Raw genomic sequence first — 18,701 nt, 5'->3', positions numbered from 1 at the left:
GTATATTCCTGATTCCGATTCATTCCGCAAAATCATATTCTTACCTCCTCTGTTCATATCAAATCTTGGTCTATTGCCGTTTTGTTAGCAATTTCTCTTTATAGTGCTGCCATAGTACCTTATAAAGCTCACCAAAGCTCCGGGCTGTATATTCTCATCAGTTTGGAATCACATCTTCTCGGTCTTTCTGCTCTGTCTTCATCATGGCTCCGCCTAACGACCGTACCCTGAACTTCATCGGCCCCAAACCTTTAGAACAGCTGATTGTGTTATCTGAGGGGAAGCTTACCGTCAGGGGCGTGCCATTGCTCACGCACGTCCCTGACAACGTCACTTTCAGTCCCTTCTCTCAAATATGTCAATCCTCCGACGCTCCTCCCGCTCTGCTTCAGAGGGTTGTGTCTCAACATCACCAGGGTGGATTCCTTGGATTCTCACAGAAAGAGCCCTCCGATAGGTTGATGAACTCCTTGGGTAGTTTCAGCGATAGAGAGTTTCTTAGTATCTTCAGGTTCAAAACATGGTGGTCTACCCAGTGGGTCGGGAACTCTGGCTCTGACTTACAAATGGAAACTCAGTGGGTGCTCCTTCATCTTCCTGAGATTAAGTCTTATGCCATCGTCATTCCTATCATTGAAGGCAGCTTTAGGTCTGCCCTTCATCCTGGCTGCGACGGCCATGTCATGATTTGCGCAGAGAGCGGGTCGACCCAAGTGAAGGCATCCAGTTTCCATGCCATAGCTTACATTCACGTGTCAGAAAATCCCTTCAACTTGATGAGAGAGGCCTACACTGCTCTGAGGGTTCACCTCAATACTTTCAGGCTCTTGGAAGAGAAAACCACACCGACTCTGATTGATAAATTTGGGTGGTGCACATGGGATGCATTCTACTTAACCGTTAACCCCATCGGAATATGGCACGGACTGAAAGATTTTGCTGATGGTGGCGTGGCTCCGAGGTTTCTCATCATCGACGACGGTTGGCAAAGCATCAATTTGGACGGAGACGACCCAAACGAGGACGCTAAAAATCTCGTTTTAGGTGGTGAGCAAATGACTGCAAGGCTCCACAGACTCGACGAAGGTGACAAGTTCAAAAAGTACAAGGGCGGTCTTATGCTGGGCCCTAATGCTCCTTCTATGGATCCTAAAATGATCAAAGCCCTTATCAATAAGGGAATTGAACTTGAGCATTTGCAGCAGGAACGTTACCGCGCATTGGATTCTGCGAGTGCCAATCTGTCCCAGATTGAAACTGGGATCAAGAAGGTGAGACAAGAAATCGATGGTCTTTGGCGAGAATTGGCCAGCGGTACAGACGAAGAATGTGGAAGCCAGTGCTGCAAAACGGACGAGTATGGAATGAAGGCTTTTACAAGGGATTTGAGGTCTAAATTCAAAGGTTTGGATGACATTTTCGTTTGGCATGCCCTTTGTGGTGCTTGGGGTGGCGTGAGGCCGGGAGCAACACACCTAAACTCTAAGGTAATCCCTTGCAAACCCTCCCCTGGTCTAGAAGGTACGATGCATGATCTTGCTGTGGTGAGAATCATTGAAGGCTCAATCGGGCTTGTTCATCCGGATCAAGTCAATGACTTTTATGACTCTATGCACTCCTATCTTGCCAAATCGGGCATTACAGGAGTCAAAGTGGATGTTATTCATGTAAGTTTTCTCTCCCAACTTTGACTCCTTTCTTTTTCTTTTTCCTTAAGTTCATCTCCAGTTTTTCATTACTGTGCTTCTGAATTTGGTAAGTGCAGACTCTCGAGTATGTGTGCGATGAATATGGAGGCAGAGTAGAGCTTGCCAAGGCTTACTATGATGGACTGTCAAACTCTGTTACCAAGAATTTCAATGGAAATGGAATCATTGCTAGTATGCAACAGTGCAATGACTTTTACTTCCTCGGGACGAAGCAAGTGTCTATGGCTAGAGTCGGTAAGCAGTTTTTCTTACCTTGTAGTACTTCTTCAATTTATTTTAGTTTCAAGACACACATGGAGACCGGAAAAACAATTATGTCGGTGTTTTTCCACAGGGGATGACTTTTGGTTCCAAGATCCGAATGGCGATCCAATGGGAGTATTCTGGTTACAAGGGTTACATATGGTTCACTGTGCTTATAACAGCCTGTGGATGGGGCAGATGGTTCAGCCTGATTGGGACATGTTCCAGTCAGACCATGTGTGTGCCAAATTCCATGCGGGTTCGAGGGCCATTTGTGGCGGTCCGATCTATCTGAGTGACTCGGTGGGTTCTCATGATTTTGATCTCATCAAGAAGCTGGTTTATCCTGATGGCACCGTACCCAAGTGCATCCATTTCCCCCTTCCAACCAGAGATTGCCTTTTCAAGAACCCTCTCTTTGACCAGAGAACTGTCCTCAAGATTTGGAACTTCAACAAGGTATATTTATATAAATCTGTGATTCCATATTTTAACATTGTTTTGATGCATCATTGTCTTAATCAGAGCTAATTAATCACAAACTTGGTGTATGCTTCAACAGTATGGTGGGGTGATTGGGGCCTTCAATTGTCAAGGTGCCGGTTGGGACACCAAGATGCACAAATTCAGGGGTTTCCCAGAGTGTTACAAGCCAGTATGTGGTTCGGTACATGTCTCTGAGATTGAATGGGACCAGACGAAGGAAGCAGCCCATATGGCTGAGGCAAAGGAGTATGCAGTGTACATGAATCAAGCTGAGGAACTGTGTTTGATGACCCAAAAGTCTGAACCACTGCAAATTACCATCCAACCTTCTACCTTTGAGCTCTTCAGCTTTGTACCAGTCACGGAGCTAAAGCGCAGCATCAGATTTTCAGCCATTGGCCTGACGAACATGTTCAATAGCGTGGGGACAATTCAAGAAATGGAATGGGCAGAGGAAGGCGTGAGGCTCAAGGTTAAAGGCGAAGGAACTTTTCTTGCTTACTCAAGCGAGTCTCCTAAGAAGTGTCAATTGAATGGTGCCGATGTCGCGTTTGAGTGGCTGCCTTATGGCAAACTGAGGTTCAACCTTGCTTGGGATGAAGAGGCTGGAGGGCTTTCTAGTTTAGAAATTTTCTACTAGCTAGGATTATCCTTTTTTTTTGGGGTATTATCCACGGTGATTTTTTTATGCCGTGGTTGCATTTTAATTTTTTTCCCTTTGTTGAATTAGTTTGGTTTGAATAAGGACATCTTTTTTTTTTTTTGGGGTATGAATTGGGAATTGGCGGAACGCGTAGCCATCCTTTATATTTATTAATGCTCAAGAATTATTAGTTGGTCATTTGTAGCATATCCTCTCACGTGTGATCCCATGCTCCCTGGGAATGGTAGGACACGAAGTCAGATTGTCACTTCCAGATATTCGACCTTCGTGCTTAACTACTTTGGACGTTGGCCCTCGCATATGTAGATGCCACCGCGTGAAAGGTGATCGGCCTTCCAATAACAATATCACTGATAAAATAATCTAAGGTCATGTCAATTTTTCTTTATCAACCAGAGGGGATCAGAGGCATTTCGCGGTGACAATAGTGTGATCTTGGTTTGGTTGAATGTTGGTTGGAGTCTATACCAGAAAAATGGGAATCGTGGCAAAGAGATGTGATCGTTATAGTCGCTGAATTGGAAGGTTCTGAAAGAAATGAAGTTCAGAATATGACCTTTGTTTATTTCTTTATATTTTGATTTTTGATACCTGCGTTTGCTCATACAGATACAAACGCGCGTTGCTGAGCAATTGCAGATGGGCGGGCGCAGAGTAAGAACACGTGCCATTATCTTCGTCCGGGTGGGATATATCATATGCATCAAATCAAAAGGTATTTAAAAAAAAAAAATTGTAGAAAACAGTAACCAAGTGGGTGCTTAGGTTGAGACTGTTGGCCTAATAGGTTTCCAAGGGACTGCGATATGGAATCAGCATTATGCTTGAGGGGTGGAAGGTGGCAACACCTGTGGATGTGTGAAAGTGGACCGCAGTTTGTTTATTTAATTTCTTCAAGTCCTAGATATTTGCCGCTCCATCTTCTAGTATCGAGCAAGCAAACAAACATTCTCCAGATGCAACCTTTTCGGCTTCCAAACAACTAAAGCGGATTTTTAATTAGTCCATTTCCAAATACCACATCGTGGTTCGAACCATCTTGTTAATATCATGCAGATATTGGTCGGTCCAATGCCATTTTAATTCGGTTTTTTCCCAGTCCAGCCTTACAGGATAAGGTTCCGGAAAGCGAGGCGCATTTCTGTTCGTTTTTTCTTTTTTTCCTTCTTTTTTAACCGAAGCATTTTCGTTCGTTTGACCGTCTTCTCCTGCTCCCCCCGACTCGTCAAACTACTCTCTCGGGGTATCCCATCAAGCTAACCAAAGCTTAAGGATTTGAACCCTGCCGACCTTCTTCACGCGTGGGAGTGATAGCGATACATTCTTTTTTCTTTTTCTTATCAAGTAAGGGATTAACTGATGTGCCATTTTCTCTTAAAGCCAAAACTCATATTTCATTTCTTAGAGTTGTTATGATCCTAATCTCTATAAGAACACCACCGTTTTAACATGTAGATACTTCAATCAGGCCAGCGACATGGTCACAAAAATTTTCTTGACGCGTGGCAACAGGGTGTTTGGATTTTTAGGCCCAGGAAAACTTGGACTTATTATTCAGAAATTAAAATCAATTGAGCAAAATTTTGGGTCTCGAGTCTTTTCCTCATCAAAGAGAACAGGCAAACACAAAAATATTTTTTCCCAATAAATGAGATTACATGTGAAATATAAGATCATAATCCCATGGAACATAAGAAATTTCAATCATAAACTAAAGGCAGACTAAAATAATTAACGGTTTGTAAAATTCTACACCCTGCGTGATATCAAAAAAGTCATGATAACAGAGTGCTGCGACATGAGCATGTTTACGGAAGAGCAGATATCTGTGCAGATTGATTGGATTGCAAAATTCGCTCATAAAATTAGCAATTCCATTATTGGTCCTTCTCAGGGTTAATGCCTCCAACTAAATCGCAATTCCATTTACGTTTGGCTGGCTCAAGAAAACAATATTAGATTGGTGAAAGAAAAAATCTTCACTAACAATCAATTCAAAGAATTAGGAGCTGACGCTTATTTCTGGGTGTTCCGCACGTCCGTCCGGTCTATCATACGCCCAATGCACACTTGTTTCACGCCATACCGGTGATTAAATATTCCGTCGTCTCTCAGGTCTAACGAGTCTTTAATATTTTATTATATAATACGTGCGTGTACTTTAAAAAAGCGCTCGAGCGTCGGCATTCCCAAATTGGTCGATTTGGGCTACGTTTCAATTTCATATGGGCCAAGCAAGCCCAATCTATGGATCGAATTGCGATCAGAATCGTTGGGCTGATCGGGACACCCATGACCTGGCCCAGAAAAAGAATAAAAAATGCATTGACACAAGGGAGGGCTCATGCCTAGTGGATCAAGGGGTACATCAGATCATGATCATGGATGAAGGCACGAAAATTGCAAAAGGGAAACTGGCATAATGATGGATTGGGCCGTGAAGAGGCCATTCGGTGAGACTCATCATTATTCATTGCGAAATAATGGTAAGCACTGTGACTTCTTCTTTTCTGTTGGTAAAAAAAAGTTTAGATGATTTGAGTCTCGGGAGCTCACTAAGGTCAGGACATGCCTCCAAACTCAGAAAAGCGCTTACAGAATTACTTATAGATCACCCGCCAATAAAGTCCTCATATCTGTAACGGGATTCAAACTCACGACCTTGTGGGTTATAAGCCGACTTCTTACCAACTGAATCAATTCTTATTGGTGTAAGTATTGTGGCTTCAGTTGCCCCGATGATCCCCTCCCTACACAATTGACGGGCCATCACTATTTAAGCATATGGCCACGTCAGCGCGCACATGGACGCTTGGATAACCCAAGGCGGCCTATTGTGCCACACGAGCGACCAGGCGACCAGCAATATGCATCCGACCCCTCTGCCCACAAAGCACCCTACCGAGTCACCATACACGACAAAGAGGCCAGCCCCAGTTAATTATCCTTGCTTACACCTTAATAATTAATGCATCGGGAAAAAAAGGCCCATGATGAGGGTTTGTTCCCCGGCACATGGAGACACGAGTGGCTGCTCTGTTTCGTACAATTCAAAGCGAAGCTGTATATTGGGTGTGCCTCACAGTGATGGACGGCGAATGATAGGGAGAGCTTCATATTGACCCCCACCTTGGTTCTTGCCACGTGGAAGTTACCCATTAGCACCACTCTTCTGGCACATGAACTGGTCAATCAATAATTAAGGATACAAGGCATGTGGCGATTCTTGGACCATTAGATTGAACATCAGGATGAGAGTATTATGAGTTTTGTTTTGTGTTTAAGGCGGGCCATGGCAGCGAGGACGAAAGAGTTAACGAAGCAACTGGCGATCGATGGGTTATGCCTATCATCACGTTTATTTGTGCATGGGGTCTACCCCTATGAAAACGACATCTTAATATATAGGAAGGATCAGAGGACTTAGTTTACTTGTGTGAGGGAGGATTAGGTTGGTGGGTAAACCTAATGCAACGAAAACCGAGGAAAACAAACAGAGAAAACGGGACATCGATGGAGGCCATGTACGTACTGAGAAGAAGAGGAGTGAGACTTCCATTCCAATATGTATATGCATGTGCACGGGGCGTCCTGGACTTGAATTTATACTAACCTAACAATAATACTAGAAAGAATGAATATATCAACACCATATAATTGAACTCGTGACTCGAACCAAACAAAAGCGTGATGTATCTTAACAAATAGGTGGAGGGTCAAGACCAGCGGAAAAGACAGCCTACATTCGTACGTCCCTTGGTTTAATTTCTCACACTAAATTATATGGGGGGAATGGACGATATGTATTCATTACAGGTGGGCATAATTACGACGTATCGGGGCCATTTACTTGGTCTCCGGTTGTAATGAAGACGCAGGCTCTCATGGCGGTAGGAATTGCCAAGCTCAATTGTTCAAAAAATTAATCGGGATTTACATACCCTCCCACATCATTCGCCCTCACCAATCTACTTATTTATTTTGAAGCTAATTCATATAGAATCATTTTATTCAAATAATATAATACTACCTCTCGTCCTTAATATAAGAGTTAGTTAACTAATTTGAGTATATTAAAAAAATTAGTTATGTTAGTTATTTGCAATAAATAAATATTATCTTTTCTAAAATATCCTTACTAATCAAGTATATTGGCTAAAAGCTGCACTATCATTATAAAGACTATTTTTAAATATAAGAGACAAAGTGGATTGAAGTCTTATATTTATGACCAAAATAAAAGTCAAACGAGCTCTTATATTAAAGACAGAGAGTAATATAAAAGTATTTTTTTAATAACATGATAAAGAAAACTTTTAGAAAAAAGAAATTGTTACCCGCCGCCACACTGTATATCTAGAGCAGTTATCATCTGAGCTCTCACGTTAATCTGACCAGTTCCTTCATAAAATTTATTTATATACTCACACCCCGTACGGACAGGCAGGATGTGAAAATTGTCATTTAAAATAACAATTTTATTCGTTCCTGTGGAGCCAAATAAAAAAGACGATATAACTGCTTTTCCCCGAAACGAGCAAAGCACAGATTGCGGTGGTTTATTCTAATTTGCTCAACCCCAGTTACCATACCAGTGACAAAGATGTCATCTTTGTCTGCAAAAGATTGTCCCGGTGTCAGCTCCTGGGCGTAGGAACGAAAACAAAAATGTGGTTCTTGAGAATATCAGAAGAAAATATTCCTCAGGCCAATATATATGATCTAAAATGTCCGACTGTTGCTTACACAGGTACTGACAAGCAACCATTTTGTGGTATACTTAATTTGTATAGAGTCCTATAGCTAGGTTTCCCATCAAGAAACATGGGCTAATAACTACCATGCGTGAACGTAGGACTGAAGCTTAAATATATTGAAAGGCAAGTGTTGATGATGGATGAGCTGGAGGGGGGATATGAAAGGGGACCCCAATTCACAGTGTAAATGCATTGAATTTAGAAGGGGGGTAGAATAATCCAGGGTGGTCTTACAAAGATGGAGGGTGCCTGTGATGAAAGGTGGTGGTTCAGAGGGGGTTGGGTTGATCGTGGTGAACAAGATCAATCATGTGGACGCATGTGCTTTGAGTTGGAGAACATGCGCAAACCCTACAAGCGACACGCTCGCCTACACTTGTCTCGTTTATTAGTATTCATTTATCCCATTCCCTTGGAGATGAATGTGGTCCCCGCCTTCTAATCCTCTTAAATCATTATTCTGAAATTCTCCTCATACTTATTCCTTAATGCCTACCAGGCCGTCCCACGGATACTCCGTGTATAATGCTCTCATTGCGTGTGCAATATCCGGCACAGATAAAAACCAGAAATCGCAATATTCTAAGAGCGTCCAATCGGTGTCTGTTTGAGTTGGAATATGGGAGTTTCTTCACAGCCTTCGCTTGCTCCCTTTTCTTTCAAAGACTTGGTGAAGAAGGGGGCTCAAGTTGAAACCCAGAACTCGTCTTGTGGGCATCTGCGGAGAAAAGTGACGGAATCTCAGAAGGCAGTGAGCAGAAAAAGCGTTAAGAGCAGAAGGCGAGGAAGGATTCTAATGAAGAGGAGGGCTCGCTTAATGGAAGGTTCTAGAAGAGGAGCCAACAAGATGGAGAGGAGGATGACGAAGTTGAAGAGGCTCATACCCGACGGCGAGCGCATGGGGTTGGATGGACTCTTCAGAAAGACGGCCGATTACATTTTGGCTTTGCAAATGAGAGTGAGGGTCATGCAGATTATGGTTAAGGTAGTGACGGCTTCTGATCAGTGATGTCACTACATTATGATCTTGTAAAGACTAGTTAATTAGGTTTTATTCCTGCGCTTCAACTGTAGCTGTGCAGAAATTATATTGCTTTTCTGAGTGCCCTCGACTTTGCTGTATGGGGTACGCCGTCGTCTCTAGATAAGAAAAAGCTTGATGTTCATTTAATTTCATGACAAGAACCGCTCTCGTGGAGAGAGAGAGAGGGAATGACATCGCAAAGATATGTTGCCTCGTTATGATTATTTTAATAAGAGCCCGTCATGGAAAGCATAAGTTTGCCTCTGCTAATGGGTCATTACCCAAAAAGCAACAACGGTTAGTAGAGTAAGATAATCCGTGTCTCGTCACTACTATCCATGAATCATGAGTTCCCCCTCTGATCACCCGCCAATAATGGAGCCCTAACTAGCCTCGATTGCATATTTAAATTTTTAAATAATCGAATTATTCATCTCTACATTTAAATAAAGCGGAGATAGAGAGAGGGTGACTCAAGAAGCCTGCCTTAAATTGTCGACCATATATATATGGTTAGTTGTCTGCTAGCGATTGGGTTGATGAAGCAGGTATCTCGCTTCAATAAGATTTGAAAGGACGGATAATTAAAGAAGTGGCACTACCCGTGGCCACTAACACTTTTGCATTGAAAATATTGCTGAATAAGGAGAAACCGAGGAATCTTGCGCATTCTCACATGCATTTTGGAGCTGAAAAGAATGAACTTTTCTTTGGGGGGAAAACGAGGTCGTCTATATAAAAAACGGGACAATATTATTCTGAATGTGTCGAGCAACTAGTGAGCATTTAGCAGGAGGGAAGGACAAATATGAAGGAGGGTGCAGAATATGGTAAAAATGTTGACCCAGTAGAGAGAGGGGCGTATGCTAGTCGTAAATTCGGGACACGTGGCGTGGACCGGGGAACCTGGTCAATTCGGTGCGGTGGGGCCCCTGCTAATTTGGGCTTGTAGGGCAAGACGGTGACGTTTCGCAACACGCCAACCCGGTTTGGATCTTGTGTCTTTGGATTTGTGCAAAGCCGCCTCCCTGGCCCCCCGCCCCCCGGGTTCTCTCGAGCTCCAAAAACGTATCCCAGAAGCAACCCCAGTCAACACTATCACCGTTCGTTAACTGTTCCTCTTTTTATAAGAGAAAATGTTTTGCTGCTGCGCGACGATGGGCGTTACAAAACAAGCGGGGAATCAAGAGCTGGGGCTAAAAATTATGGAAACAAATCCCACAGAATAAGGAGGATTAAACCTAATCATCAATTAATTAATTGCTAGTGTACGTGATGTGCTGAAATGAGAGGGAACGCGGCATCAATCATGTGGGCTGCGGCAAAACCCGTTCTCATTTTGGTTGCCGAGATTCTTAAAACGCGCAAGATCTTTGTTTCGTCTAGCTGCCTCTGTCGTTGTGGTTGGCCACGTCTTGTCCACAGTAATTCAATACTATTAACCTGCTCTTATATAACTAGTGTGCACACGACACTTACTTGACTACTAATTCACATCTATTAAATAAATTACAAGTTAGATTAATTATTTATTGTCAGAATCGGCACTAGTATTATGTAAAATTCTGTGTTATTTTTTTAACAAAATATTTTTTAAAATAACATTAAATGTAAGAAAAAAGGGAATAAAAATTTGTGAAATTAATTAAAATAATATGAGGAAAAATATTAAAGGAGTGACGGTATAAACTATAAAGTACACCCCCAACTGGAGTCAATTTCAATTATTTCTGCAATCCTTCTCAAGTTTATTTTAGGAAAAATCCTAAAAAAATAGTTGTTGAGTTTTAAAATTTCAAATCAGTCTTGATTACTACATTCATAGAGAAAATTATTACACTCCAAAGGTAAATAACAACATATTTTTGTAATTATTTTTAATTTAGAATTTTACATTTATTTTTTTGGGATCTTCCCTTTCTTTTATCACTCTCATTATTATCTTGTTAAATAGGCGAGTTAACTATATTTATTATTTTTTATTCGCAATTTTCATCTCTTATGTTGACATTATGTGTGTGTGTGTGTGTTTTCTTGTTCTGAGACAAGCCTCTAGCTCAGTAACTCATCCGTTGCCTCCGCCCTCCAGCACAAGGTGATTATAGGTGCTTATTACATCGATGAGTATCTTAACCTCATTAGATCTTAGCTATTGAGATTTAATAGATCAAATTTTAAATTTTAAATTAATTATTTTTAAATAGAAAAATAATAGTTAAGAGATTATATTTATTTTATATTCTATATCTCTTAAAACGATTATCTTAAACAAATAGAAAAAATTAAATCTAAAAATAGTCTAGACATTATGAGTTTAAAATGTTTATTAAAATGATGAGCACAGTAGCTGATTCCGTCACTTAGACATAGCACGGCCTCTCATCACGCATGGAGACAGTCGATCGACAAATTTAATGGGCCCCGTCTTCCCCCAAAAACCCGTTTCTTTTTCCTCTCCTGTGGGCGTGTTATATATGCATATATAACTTCTTTGAACTCCCCCCACCCCCCGCGGGCGTTACTTATTTAATTCGAATTTTCATTTTGTTTATAACATGATCAAGATTTAAAATAATATGCCACCAGATGCAGAACAATACTGTAAAGGACTTATATTTTACTTTCTTATTAACTAGTAGGCGTGTTTTCACCTTTTTTGACTTTTGAGGACAAGTACATTAAACAAGGATGTATGAAATATTTCTTTTGTTATTATCCATATTACCTCCACGCTGAATTTTCCCGTCCCTTTGCTGTATTGATGCAATCCGCAGCTCCGTAAGTCCAAGTTAATGTGTAGTTTGCCTTTCTGACAACTCGTCTCATTCCCTCTCATTGTGTGAGGTGACGAGGAGTTTATGCTGATTTTAATGACGCGGTAGTGAAAATATAGAGTGAGGCAGCACAAGAACTATATTGGGCACATGTCGTCAGGTTCCACGTCCAGAACAAGCCTGCGCCCACCACACCCCGCCCCGGCCCCCCCCTCCCTGTACCCAATGCCCTGTTATTATTTCATCCAGAAACAACCTAGCGATCCGGCTCCAAATATACTGAAAAAAGGGAATAATATGATATAATTGAAGCGTGGCAAGAGGCCGTGTACTTGTGCACGAAAATTATGTCAGCATGCGCCTCGTGGCTCTTTTCAAACCACACGTGCATCAACTTCTCTGTTCTCGCTCACAACGTTATTTGCCCCGGCACCTCCCACGTACCTACCCTTTTTGTCTCCCTCCATCCTTTCTTTCCCGCTCCATTTTCTTTTTTATATTTTATACGGGTGTAAAACATAAAGGCGATCTGCGATGTGGTTCTCTTTCCGTCCGGCTTGTGTGTGAAAAAGCAACTTGTGGTGGGGCTTTTGGTGTACCGGGGAAAAAAACGAAGAAGATAAAAGCGGACCCTCGTTGAGGGAAGAGAGCGATACTTACGGCCGTGGTTCCGAATCTTTTATTTACTGCTTCGGATATGGTCGGTTTTCCAACCAGAAAAGCCTATCTCTATTCTTTGTAGCATTGAACTCGGACTTCGCTTCCACTATCCTCCTACTTCTGCATATGGGACCTCATAATCTTTTCACTTTCTCGTGAAACCTCCTTGGGTGTAATTCCCAGTTTCGCCCAAAAAGAATCCCTCCCTTCATCATGCTCTCTGTTCTCTTTAATTAGAATAGATCATCACTCACTCCGAAGTGGCGGGGCCCTTTTTCATTTATTTGTTTCTTTTTGTGAAAAAAAAAATCACTGATGAACTTTTTGTGGGTGAACCTCCCTTAGAAGAAGGGCCCAATTTAATTACTTTATCATGTTCAAAGTTGAAACGAATTTGCCCGATAGGTCGGCGTATCTCGTACGCCTCTTTGTTTTTGTGTTTTTAATTTTAATTTTATTCGCACTTATTCTAATCCGTGAGGTTAATTTGAGCGAATACTCGAAGATTATATGTACGCGTGCGGAAAAAGTTACGCAGGAAGAGAAATGACAGAAAACACAAAACTCAAAAAGGAAAAGGAAAATTAAAGAAGAAAATGTGCTAAACTGCTTTGCTTGTTCACATGCACACGGGTGAAGACGATTACAAAGAGAATCATGAGATTGTATAATTGTACTTAACATATGCTTATATAATTATATAACGCCGTTTGAAGCCGAAACGGAGAGCGTTTGGGGGAAACCCGTTCACACCATAATCCCCCGAACCAGTTACGTGGTCAGACTCTCGTATGAAAGCGTCGACCAGATAGGGAGATATGGGAACATGGCACGGCGCTCATGCATTGAATGCCACCGGCTCAGTGTTGTCCGTACCCTTCCATGACCTCCGATTGCCGGTCAAATCCCGTGCTTGCTTCCCAAGCCTCCTTTCCATTGGCCTATACTACCTCCATTGCAAGCCCCAAAAAACCACGTTCACACTCCCCGCGCACACAGTCCCTATCTCTCTCACTCTCACCCCCGCCCCCTTTCTCTCTCTCTCTCTATAAACAAGATCAACCCTACCCTGCTCTTCATCTTTTAACGCTTTGACAGTGGGAAATGAAGGAGTCGGGTCGGTAATTTATCCGGTTGGGTGAGGTATCTATACGAGTAGACGGAGAATGAAGAAGGAGACGGGCGTGACAACGGAAGATGTGACTGGATCCTCTTCATTGTCGGGTGACAATGGTTATCCTCTATCGAATGCTTTTGAGTTTTCTGAAGGGGAAAAGAGCTCTCTTGGGTTTATGGAGTTGCTGGGTCTCCAAGACTGCAGTCCTCTGCTTCATTTGCCGGCGCAGCAGCAAGCATCAACTCTTGATCCCTCTGCTCTGAAAGATCTATCTGATACAGTCAAAGAGTGTTCCGAGGTCTCCAATCAACAACCTGCGACCCCCAACTCTTCATCGATCTCGTCGGCGTCCAGTGGCGCCATGACTGTCAATGACGAACACAATAGAACTTCAGACCAAGCCGAAGAACGCTCCAAGACCAAGAAACTGTGGGTTCTCTACCATCTCACTCTTTCCCTTGCTCTTTTTGTTTTAGTGTCGGCACCCATTTTACTATACGAACAACATGCGGGTTGTTTGTGTTTTATGCAATTATTGTCATTTGCTCCTGATTGCTTTCTTCTTTTTTAATTTGAGGTCCCGTTCAGATAATTTGCTTTAACGTTAATCTCATTAGACATTAGGGGGAAATGGTTCATTGGAAGAATATAATTTTGGTTCTTTTAGTTGAAGTACTTGTATCGGTTTCTTGTCTCCCATTGATGGTCGTGGAGAGAGCTTTTTTCTCAATCTGATTAGGAATGAGATGGATGCTTTTGCTGATAGCGTACGATTTCTGTGAACGACCATTCTAGTTCTTAATATCAAAGGTTTTTGTGGGATGTGGTTTTTGATTGGGTCAGATTGAAAGCCAAGAAGACAAATCAGAAGAGACAGAGAGAGCCGAGATTCGCGTTCATGACGAAAAGCGAGGTGGATCATTTGGAAGATGGGTACAGATGGAGAAAGTACGGTCAAAAAGCTGTGAAAAACAGCCCCTTTCCAAGGTAACTCTTATCCTACTCTTAATCTTCCTTCTCTGTAGCCATGCTTCCTTCCTGGTTGGACTATAGGAGTATATAAGATTTGTTTTACCCAAAAAGAATACTAAATTTGATCTTTGCTAATATAATATGGCAGGAGCTATTATCGTTGCACCAGCGCTTCATGTAATGTGAAGAAACGAGTGGAGCGATCTTTCAGCGATCCAAGCATTGTAGTAACAACTTATGAAGGTCAGCACACCCATCCAAGCCCAGTTATGCCTCGCTCAAACCTCGCCGGAATGGATGCTTCACTACCGGCGGGTGTCTCCGCTGGTTGTGCCGCCTCCTTCGGTTTCCCGATGCAAGGAAACCTGTTATCCCAGTATCATCATCCTCAGCAACGACAAGTTCTTCACAATAATAATACAATATCATCCACGGGCTTTCCTAACAATAGCAATACTGATTCAACTTCAAAGAAAGCTGCATTTGCTTTTGCTCAAGACATAAGATTTTGTAATTCTGGAGCCACTGCAGCTTTTCTAAGAGACCACGGGCTTCTTCAAGATATTGTTCCTTCACACATGTTGAAAGAAGAATAGAAGATTGTACTGCTTATATATGTAATTTCTTTTTGCTGACTCTGGTAGGCAGGAGACTTGTAGATGAGAATTCCATCGCTAGTGATCCATCATATACTTTGTAAAATACCCTTTAATTGCTTTTTGCACATATTATAGCCCAACGAGGGGACTGCCTAGCTTCAATGGAGTCAGCCCTTCTGGGTCTGCTTCGTTATATATCTTCCATTACTTCTACTTTGAACACCACTTTCCTTGGCGTGTTATGCTGTGACCCGCTCTCCTCCTCCGATCATTTGAGCATATATGTCCCGTATTATTCTATATATGATCCTTTTTTGTTTGGAAAAAGCTTTCATTTCACATAGGCACAGCAGGACAATTGGCATTTGGTATTGGAAGCTTTCTGGTTTTACCTTTTCTGAATTCTCGGAGAACTGAAACTGAAACTCAAAGGATCTTGCAGTGAAAACTGAATCCCCGAGAGCAAGGGCACCGCCGCACGGGGCTACATATGAGGAGAGGAAGAGCAGTTCAACCACTTCCAGTCCGCTTTAAGTTTCTTGATTTAATGCCTTCTTATATTTCAGCCTGCGTGATACAGATACGGATTTGAATTGAGCTGAGACTGGCAAGTAGGAGGCAAATTATATGTGAGATGTAGTGAGAGAAAGAGAAAGAACGGGGGGGGGGGAAACAAAAAGGATACCCACGGGTTAGCTTTCAATAAGTGTATGGCGGGATAAAATCTTGATGTCGACCCTTTTTCGCCTATTTTGTTGAAGACGTATTAAAAGCTCGAAATCTCATTTTCTCTTGAGTTACGGTTATGGGGTATGAAAGAAAAAGATAAGACGATGGATGGCTGAGAACACAGAAGGGTGGTCGTTAAGAGAATATAGGCTTGTTTGATATTATATTTGATACTTAATATAAGAACTAGTTAACTAATTAAAAAAGTTTATTGAGATAATTATTTCTAATAATTGTGTTGTTTTTTTTAATATCCGTACTAATTATGTATCAGTTAAAACTATTATTTGATTGAACATTTAACATGTATAACTATTATAATAACTATTTTAAAAAGAAAAAAATAAATATGAAAAACAGGATAGATTGAATTCTTATATATAAAATTAAATTAAAAATTAAACTAGTTTTTATATTAAAAATATCAGAAGTCGTAGACCACCACAGCTCTAAAAGTTTTAAAGACGTTACGCTAGCCGTCATAAACGCCTTTGATTGTGCAGCAATCCATTGCACTCAGCTAAAACTGTGGGGCATAAAACAAGGAATAGTATCTTCCACTTGAACTGATCAGTAACCTTAACCTTTCGTTCTCTCAGCCTCTACGATAGCAATCCTACTCGCTCCATCAACAAAGCCGCGCACCATATGCGCTCTCAAGATTCTAGCTTCCCCGCATACTCCACTAGAGCCCGACAGCGACTTGGATTCTCTTCACTGGCGTTACCATCCTCTTTTCTTGTATGTTTTTTTTCCCCTTCACAGCTATTACGATTAGATCAAAACTCTAATAGTCCGGATTTAATATTTTATAACGTCTTATAAAAATAATATTATTATAAAAAATAGATAAATAAATTTAAACTGTTAAAATATAATCTGAACAATTTACAGCTACAGACTATTATTAGAGAGCAAATTTTTTTATTACAGCTGTAAACTGTTCAAACCAGATTTTAACTGTTTAAATTTATTTATTTATTTTTTTAATAACATTATTTTTATAAAATGTTACCTGAACTATAAAAATTTTAGTTCAATGGTTATGACGAGAAAAAAAAGGTAGTGGAGAGGAAAAAAGGTAGGAAAGGTAGGGGAGAAAATATAAATCTGCTCGGCAGTACCCTGAAATCGTAGTTCACATATTGCTCGTCCTTTTGTGGGCTCGCCTTCTTTATCACGCGCTTTCATTCGTGTTGAATGCGTCATTTGCGTGTTTGTATAAGCTAAAATGAGATAGCAGTTCCAAAAGGGAGAGTAACATGTGTCCTGTTCGTGGGGTCTTGCTCACCAGTCTCGATCACTTTTTTACACATACATTTTCTTTTCTGGATTCATTTTTAGTTTTAATTTGTGGTGGTATTCATCCTTTTCAATTGTTTTGGGGACCGAACTTTTTTTTTTTATACGAGCCTTTTTTATTTTTCTTCCGACAGGCATTTAAGGTGAAAAATAGGGACAATCTATTGAAGCATGCATGCGCACTTGAAACGTGTTTAGTTTGGATAATTGATGTTGAACTGGGTCACCTGACCCCGACAACCGGCTACTGTGGCTGCTATCGTCGGCCTGGAATTGAGTGTGGATGCCTGACGGCCTCAATTAACTGGGGCGTCAAATGGACCGACCCACCTTTTCCATGGGGTGGGCCTTGTGAAAATTTAACACCTGAGGACTACTTTCAACGTAAAAACGTATCCATAAAGCCCAGATAGAAGCGAACAGTCATAATAGAATATTTGATTAGATTTTAAAATTCTAATTAATATTTACTTTTTACGGGAGTATGATTTTTATGTTCATTCAAATGAGATTTAAATTAGATATACGAAGTTTAGGAGAAACATATGAAAATTTAAGATTAATTAATTATTTATCCATTTAGGCCTCCAATTGACATACTTTTTAATTATGATATATTTTATTTAATTTAATATATTTAAATTTTAATTAAGATATTATTCAAATTCACAATTCATTATTAGTTTTTTCATTTGAGTCTCCAATTTAAATTCTATTTAATAATGATGTTCCTCATTTAATTTAATATACCCAAATTTTAATCAAAGTATTGTTTAAATATCATTAATTAAATATATTCAGAAATCATAATATCATATACGATTTATTTTTAAAAGAATCAAGCATCACAAGTTTTTAAGAATATATTACCTCTAGTCCTAATTATAAGAGCCAGTTGACTAATTTGAAGATTAAGGAAGTAAGTTGAGTTAGTTATTTGTCCTAAATAGGTGGTCTTTCCTAAAATATCCTTACTAATCAAGTGTATTGAATAGAACTCTTATTATTAGAATGGTTACTTTGAAAAAAAAAAGTATAAATATGAGAGACAAAGTGGATTGGGGTCTTATATTTAGGACCAAAATAAAAGTCAAACAGGGTCTTATATTAAGGACCGGAGGTATTAGTTGATAGTTGACGATTGATGATGTCATGATATAAGAAGAGAACATATTTAGCGATAGAAGGGGCTGTCATGATATTCATCCGATTCTTAATATAATACCTATTTAATTAATTTGATTAGATTAGGGAAGTTAGGTAAGTTAATTAATTATAATAAATATAACATATTTTTTCTAAAACACCACAATTATCTTTCTTAATATCTCCTTTCCCTCTTTTACTTGATTATGGTTAAGAGAGTATCTAGAAAGGTAATTTAGTAAAAAACTGATAAATATGAGAAATAAGTATTATATTTAGGACCAAAACTAACTCAATAAGCAGGTTTTATATTAATTACTGAAGGAGTAACAAAAAGCAAAAAGCAGTGTCATCCAAGCTGATAATTTTTTGGGAAAATGGTAAATAAAGACTCTCATAAATTACGATTTGAGACCCTCAATCTGGAAAATGACAAATAAGGATTTGGTCCCATATTACAAATATAAAATATTGGTGGAATGTCTAAAATACACCTCAGCTAAGTGATAAGTTGACTAT

General features: G+C 40.3%; 3 protein-coding genes across 4 annotated transcripts; all 3 read left to right on the top strand.

The window, feature by feature from the left end:
- The first annotated feature begins 203 nt into the window (after nucleotides 1–203).
- LOC114728318 (stachyose synthase) lies at nucleotides 204–3,108 on the top strand. Its single transcript, XM_028915204.1, has 4 exons — nucleotides 204–1,667; nucleotides 1,766–1,943; nucleotides 2,044–2,411; nucleotides 2,515–3,108. Exons 1-4 carry the CDS (start codon nucleotides 204–206, stop codon nucleotides 3,076–3,078), a joined length of 2,574 nt encoding a protein of 857 aa, XP_028771037.1. The 3' UTR covers nucleotides 3,079–3,108.
- A 5,353-nt stretch (nucleotides 3,109–8,461) lies between these two features.
- LOC114728321 (transcription factor UPBEAT1-like) lies at nucleotides 8,462–8,978 on the top strand. 2 transcript variants are annotated; one of them, XM_028915207.1, is made up of 2 exons: nucleotides 8,462–8,561; nucleotides 8,622–8,978. In XM_028915207.1, the coding sequence occupies exons 1-2, from the start codon at nucleotides 8,479–8,481 to the stop codon at nucleotides 8,866–8,868; spliced, it is 330 nt and encodes a 109-aa protein (XP_028771040.1). In that variant the 5' UTR covers nucleotides 8,462–8,478; the 3' UTR covers nucleotides 8,869–8,978. The 2 variants fall into 2 exon arrangements, with proteins under 2 accessions (XP_028771040.1, XP_028771039.1); XM_028915206.1 differs by having other exon boundaries at nucleotides 8,470–8,978.
- Nucleotides 8,979–13,396: 4,418 nt separating this feature from the next.
- On the top strand, nucleotides 13,397–15,228 carry LOC114728320 (WRKY transcription factor 23). The gene is made up of 3 exons (XM_028915205.1): nucleotides 13,397–13,863; nucleotides 14,278–14,421; nucleotides 14,555–15,228. Exons 1-3 carry the CDS (start codon nucleotides 13,484–13,486, stop codon nucleotides 15,000–15,002), a joined length of 972 nt encoding a protein of 323 aa, XP_028771038.1. The 5' UTR covers nucleotides 13,397–13,483; the 3' UTR covers nucleotides 15,003–15,228.
- Nucleotides 15,229–18,701: the final 3,473 nt, after the last annotated feature.

This window comes from Neltuma alba, unplaced genomic scaffold, assembly GCF_004799145.2.
Source record: "Neltuma alba isolate B1F8T4 unplaced genomic scaffold, ASM479914v2 tig00012533_pilon, whole genome shotgun sequence".
Classification (NCBI taxonomy): Eukaryota; Viridiplantae; Streptophyta; class Magnoliopsida; order Fabales; family Fabaceae; genus Neltuma; species Neltuma alba.
Note: the sequence above shows the minus strand (reverse complement) of the source record. Positions and strands in the feature narration are given on the sequence as shown.